The sequence below is a fragment of the Lynx canadensis genome, chromosome B2, assembly GCF_007474595.2.
Source record: "Lynx canadensis isolate LIC74 chromosome B2, mLynCan4.pri.v2, whole genome shotgun sequence".
NCBI classification, from domain to species: Eukaryota; Metazoa; Chordata; class Mammalia; order Carnivora; family Felidae; genus Lynx; species Lynx canadensis.
This window is the reverse complement of record NC_044307.1, coordinates 27,075,294-27,081,549: the sequence shown is the minus strand read 5'-3', so window position 1 is coordinate 27,081,549 and position 6,256 is coordinate 27,075,294. Positions and strand designations below refer to the sequence as shown.

The following is a 6,256-nucleotide window of genomic DNA, read 5'->3' as shown; positions in this document are numbered from 1 at the left end:
CTCCTGAAGGGAGACGTCGGGCTCGTCCCCGGGGTCCCTGCCGCGGTCCCAGCTCGCGGGCGCAGCTGCCCTGCGCCGGGCCGCTTTGGTTCCTCGGGACCGGAGGCCGTTGCGCAAGACAAGGGCCCGAGGCTCCGGGGAGGGATGCGCCGGGCGTTGCCTCCGGCCCGCCGCCGCCGCCGCCGCCAGAAGCCCCAGCGGAGCTGAGGGAGGCAACGCCGAAGCTCTGGCTCGCAGTGGCCACCGCTGCAGCCCGAGCGGCGGTCTAGGGCGCTCGCCGGGCTTCTGGGCCGACCCCGTTCCGGCGCCTCCACTCCCGGCCCCGGGCCCGCCCCCGCGGCCCGGCCTGGCTCACGGGTCCCAGATGACCACCGAGGGCGGGCCGCCGCCGCCCCCGCCGCGCCCGCCGCCGGCCCCGCTCCGCCGCGCGTGCAGCCCGGCCCCCGGCGCGCTCCAGGCCGCCTTGATGAGCCCGCCACCCGCCGCCGCCGCTCTGGAGACCACCTCGTCGTCTTCGTCGTCGTCCTCCGCCTCCTGTGCCTCCTCCTCCTCCGCCTCCAACACGGCCAGCGCCTCCTCGGCAGCCTGCAAGAGCGCGGGCGGCGGCGGCGGCAGCGCGAGCGCGGGGAGCGGGGGCGCCAAGAAGGCGAGCTCGGGGCTGCGGCGGCCAGAGAAGCCTCCCTACTCGTACATCGCGCTCATCGTCATGGCCATACAGAGCTCGCCCAGCAAGCGCCTGACACTCAGCGAGATCTACCAGTTCCTGCAGGCGCGCTTTCCCTTCTTCCGCGGCGCCTACCAGGGCTGGAAGAACTCCGTGCGCCACAATCTCTCTCTCAACGAGTGTTTCATCAAGCTGCCCAAGGGCCTCGGGCGACCCGGCAAGGGTCACTACTGGACCATCGACCCAGCCAGTGAGTTCATGTTCGAGGAAGGCTCGTTCCGCCGCCGGCCGCGCGGCTTCAGGCGGAAATGCCAGGCGCTCAAGCCCATGTACCACCGCGTAGTGAGCGGCTTGGGCTTTGGGGCCTCACTGTTGCCGCAGGGCTTCGACTTCCAGGCGCCCCCATCGGCGCCGCTCGGTTGCCACGGGCAGGGTGGCTACGGCGGCCTCGACATGATGCCCGCGGGCTATGACGCAAGCACAGGCGCCCCGAGCCACGCGCACCCGCACCACCACCATCACCACCACGTCCCGCATATGTCGCCCAACCCGGGCTCCACCTACATGGCCAGTTGCCCTGTGCCCGCCGGGCCTGGGGGCGTCGGCGCGGCTGGGGGTGGCGGCGGAGGGGACTACGGCCCGGACAGCAGCAGCAGCCCAGTGCCCTCGTCCCCAGCAATGGCAAGCGCCATCGAGTGCCACTCTCCCTACACGAGCCCTGCGGCGCACTGGAGCTCGCCCGGCGCCTCGCCTTACCTCAAGCAGCCGCCCTCCCTGACTCCCAGCAGCAACCCCGCGGCCTCTGCAGGCCTGCATTCGAGCATGTCCTCCTACTCGCTGGAGCAGAGCTACCTGCACCAGAACGCCCGCGAGGACCTCTCAGGTAACGCAGTGAGCCGGTAGCGGCCCGCTGGCGGCGTCGCCTCTATCTAAGCTTTCGGGCTTCCAGGCTACTGCAACTTCCAGGGAGTCGCCGAAACCTAGGGATCTGAAGGCACTGGGAGGAGCGGGTGCTGAGGGGAACGGGAACCTTATCCATCAGGGGGAGAGATTGAGGTCATACTGCCTTCTCTCATAGCTTTGGCCAAGAGCTGGGCCTCCAGAATTTGCACTGCCAAGAGGATGGTGCAAAGTCGCCTGCCTCCCTAGCGTCTCTGGGTGACCCTATGGACTGCAGGTCTCAAGTCTCAGGACCGACTTAGCTTAGAGAGAAAGAATGTTCTTGGGGGAGCCTGGCCAAAGAGCTGTATCTGCTTCCCTTTGTGTGTGACTGTGTTTAGTTTGTTTTGCTGTGCTTTCCTCCCAAAGTAAACGTCAGAAAGGGAGATGTTCTGTATCTTGAGGGTGTGGGTGGGGAGGGGTTGCAACTGGGCAGGAGTCGAGAGGAGGGGAAATGAGGGAAGGGCAGAGAAGAAAGGGGGGAGGGGGGGCGGCAGGATCTTTCACAGAAGGGAAGTGTTTCTAGTGGGGAGGGGCAACAGCCTGTTGAGGAGCCCTTTACCTTCCAACACAGAGCACCAACCTTGGTGAGGCCAGTCTTTCCTAGGTCAGAAGGATCTGAGGCCCACATTGTGCCCCCCCCAAGAAATATTTGCCTCTTGGACTTCACTTGTGTTGCTGGTGTAAATTATGTTGGTTGAAGATTATGAAAATTTATTGACTTGCCAAAGGCGATGAAAGGTAGGAGGGGGAGAGATGGGGTGGAGGAGGTAATTTGAATATTTAGCCATATTTACGGGGACAGTGGAGATAAACTCTCTCACATTAACTAACCCCTCTGAAGCATCCACAGCCTGCGGATTAAAATCAGGCTAATTTGCCCATCAAATGGTGCTCTAGCTCACACTTACCTTTCGCCCCATTTAGAAAATATGTCACAGGATGATGCATACATATACATGTTTGTGAATCAGTGTACCACAAGAGCTTCAAGGGACACGGAAAGCCCAGAAATGGGCAAAAAGATGGTTCCCTGGACGGTGAAATTTCCCAAATAGGCCTTTTAAATGCGGGTCTCAGAGGTTAACTAAACAAAGACAGTCTCGGCAGGACCACACGGGAGAGGATTTTAGCCTGACTTAACCCACTGAGAGCAGAGTCTTGTTCAATTTTTATGGGAATTTCAACAAGTAACCAATACAGACGACCTTTCCCTCTCTCTCTTTTTTTAATCCCCTGGGACTGGCTGTCAATCACTGCTCACCCCAGGCCGGCGCCCACTCCCCCACTCTCCTGCCCACTTCTCCTCTCCCGCCCTGCCCGCTGCCCTCCTTGCTTCCCCTGTTCTCCCTCTCCACACAGGCTCTACTCACTTTAAACCCAGATTCCGAGGTTTCGCAGCTGCAGTGAGACTACGCTAAAAATTAAAAACAAAAGAACTCAAAAGAAAGAGACTTATGATTCTTCTTTGAGACCACCTTTGCCCCACCCAGTACATCGGGGCACACGCACAAGTCCCAGAAATTCGGGGATCCGGAAACAGGACACTTGGAGAAGGAAAACGGCGGAACCAAAGCACGCCGGCCTCCCGCAGCGACCTTCCCGGAGAGTCTTGCACGACCTTTGGGCAGAGCTTAGGGATGCTGGGGAGGCCATGGATTGGGCCAAAGCCTACCGGGACGCTTTGCTCCTTCCCTTGTCTTCTGGGTCCGGTCCCTTTCTTCTGTCCGCCCCCCCCCCCCCCCGCCCTAGTTGGCAACCTCCAGTCGACAGGAGGTAGGGGCTCAGCAGGAGCAGCCTGGGTTCGAGGACGCCTGGTTAGGAGTGCGCCGCCCGCGGGGCCGCGGGCCACCGAGAGACTAGGGCCCAGCGAGGAGCCGGGAGGCCCAGCAGGGCAGAGACTGTGGGCCAAGAAGGTCTCCCCCAGCAGACGCACACGCGCGCGCGCACACACACACACACACACACAGCACACCCACCGGGGGCCGCGGTCCCACTCCAGACAGGGAGGCCAAGGCCCGCGTGCTCAGGGAGGCCCCGCAGTCTTCGTTAAGTACTGTGAGCCTTTCAAGATGGAGCTAGGGCTTTTATCCCTCACTGATCACATCAAAGAGCTGACGACGGCCTTCGGTCTTAAGGTATGACTTTAGCTCTGGGTCCCGCTATTTTGAGATCGTAGAAGTGGCACCGAGAAGTGCTGTAACGTGATGGGTGAAGGCACCTGTGTGTAGAGAGCAACACGCACACACCGGAGCGCAAGGACCTATTGCTGCTTTACGAGAGCAGTGCGGCGCGCCGTTGGCGACAATAGATGTTACCGGGCAACAAACGTAGCCCAAGTCAGGGACCACTTAGCCTGGTGGCTCCGTAAGCCCTGGGATGCTGCCAGGCCAAGGCGTCGAGAGCAGGGCGCGAACGCTGCGGGCGGGCGAAAACGGTTTTAACGCACTTGAAAATCGAATCCGGCCCGGCACCAACGTGTGATTTATGGTGCCATAAGGCACGGGTATCTAGGAAAGACGCGGGTTAAGTGGTCTAATCCAGCCCGGTGCGGTAACAGACCCGATCCGGGAGAAGTCTGGGCCCCGGCGCGCTGCGGACACCGCGGGCCAGTGCTCCCCGGGGCCAGGAGGCGCCGAGAAAGCAAAAGCAAAAGTCGGCAGTGGGTTGGCGCCCAACGGCCGGGCTCAGGGCCTCGGCAGAGGAGCGGCCCCAGCGGAGAGGACTGAGAGCCGTCTCGGTCCTCTGCCATCCCGGAACTCTGTCAGGGGCTGCCCGCGCTGCCGGACGTCTGGGTCTGCAGCTGAGCGCTTATGGAAGGACATTATCTGCTCCCTGGAGTCGGGCTTCTCGAGAGGAAGCCTGAGACTTTCAGGACCTACGATGACCTGCACTTTCCTTCCAGGCCTTTTGTCTTGCAAAGGGATTGTTTTCTGTCACCTCCTTTTGGGACAAAGAATAATCCCTGCTGTGACCTGCTACTCTGACTGGGCCACTTAGTTGGGAAATAAGACAGGAGGCTTGAAACTAGAAGTGGGAGCGACAGTGGCGTTTCTGGGGCAGGGGACTTGGCCTCTGCAGCTGGGGCTTTGGCAGCAAGGTCCAGGAGCCCTGCGTTTAAGGACCCCATCAGAGAGCGTGGGCCAAATGGTTCCCGTGTTGGTGCTCCCCCTGCGATTAAAGCTGTCGTGAGACTCCAGGAATAATAGGGGAATTCAGACACTCTACAACTCGGTTGAGAGGAAGATTGTGCTCTTTGCGGGTAACATCAAAACAAAACATAGTGATGGCAGAGTCCTCCTCGGACTCAGTTTGAAACTTTGAGAAACTTCTGGAGATTGGGTTTGCTCTACCAGTTTTGTTACAATAGACAAAAGGACACATCAACCCCTTTCTTACCCTGAATCAAAATAAGGCATGAGTTAAGTTAAAATTTAAAAAGTGATATGTCCCATCCTCAGACTGTTTGTGAAGAGTTTTTCTTTTCTTTCGTCTTTCAGTGGGACTGCCTCGATACCAGCATCACTCTACCCCAGTGTGCGACAGAAAAGATTTTGTCCTCAACTTTAATGGCATTTCTTCTTTCCATCCCTCTGCAAGCGGGCCATATTATCACCATCACCACCACCAGAGCGTCTGCCAGGATATTAAGCCCTGTGTCATGTGAATGGGGGGAAGGAGGCCATGCCAAGGCCGCTCTCGGCTCTCTTCCTCCACAGGGCAGAAGTAACTGAGGTGGACTCCCACAATATGCACGGCGCTAGCTGTAAGTAGCACACCAGTCACTTAGCCAGAATCCCCAGGCCAGCGCTGTTCATGGATACTTGTCTACCATTGGTAGAAGGACAGCCCCTGGTAAAGTAATGCCCCTCATATGAATATGTGCAGGCTCCCAGTGAGGGGGAGAGCCAACTGAGAACTCAACTTCTTAGCAGAGATGGTAAAAAGTTACCACATGAAAAACATAAACATGTAACTCTGGGATCTTCATTACCTTCCGTAATCAGGGTCTGAAAAACGCAAGTTGTGTGTGTGTGTTTTTCTTTGTCTATGAAAATTTTTGTGCTTTTCAAAAAGGCAGTGCTAAGCACAAGACTTCAAGAAAGCCTCATCTTGTTGCCTAGCCAAGTAAGAGAGTTCTGTTTCGCCAAACACTAAGTTTGGATACAGGTGCCAAAGAACATTATTAAGAAAGTATTTAGAAACAATGTGTCTAGTTTAAGAAAGTGGTTTTCAGTATTGTGACAATACAACGTTTTTTTACAAGGTTGTTTTCTACCACCATATTTTAAAGATATTTTTATGATTTTCGTGTATACTCACACTTTGCTTGTATTTTAAAAGAAGGATATATTTGCACTTATGTATACTTTTACAGTTTGCCAAACTATTTTGATGTAAAATTTTTTTCAATAAAATATATATAACAAATAGCTGTTTTAGGGATCTATTTCCTCCACTGGTGTCCTGGGATCACCAGGTTCTCTCCTCTGCCAGCCGGCAATGCAACTCTACACTGTGGGTTTTTTTTTTTTTTTCCAAGTTGTATAATTGACGTGGTGTGGGGTCTGTGCCTTGAGTAACACAGGCCAGGTTCTGATTGTGGGTCTTCTCAGGAGAGAAAGAGAAGAAGGAACTTCTTCTGTTCTTTCT

General features: G+C 56.8%; 1 protein-coding gene across 1 annotated transcript; it reads left to right on the top strand.

The window, feature by feature from the left end:
* Positions 1-364: 364 nt before the first annotated feature.
* On the top strand, positions 365-6,016 carry FOXF2 (forkhead box F2). The gene is made up of 2 exons (XM_030314967.1): positions 365-1,547; positions 5,104-6,016. The coding sequence occupies exons 1-2, from the start codon at positions 365-367 to the stop codon at positions 5,268-5,270; spliced, it is 1,350 nt and encodes a 449-aa protein (XP_030170827.1). The 3' UTR covers positions 5,271-6,016.
* The last annotated feature ends 240 nt before the right edge of the window (positions 6,017-6,256 follow it).

Coding starts and splice junctions, on each gene's coding strand:
- FOXF2 (XM_030314967.1), top strand. CDS start 365: ATGACCACCGAGGGCGGGCCGCCGCCGCCCCCGCCGCGCCCGCCGCCG. Junction 1,548..5,103: donor CGCCCGCGAGGACCTCTCAG/GTAACGCAGTGA, acceptor TTCGTCTTTCAG/TGGGACTGCCTCGATACCAG.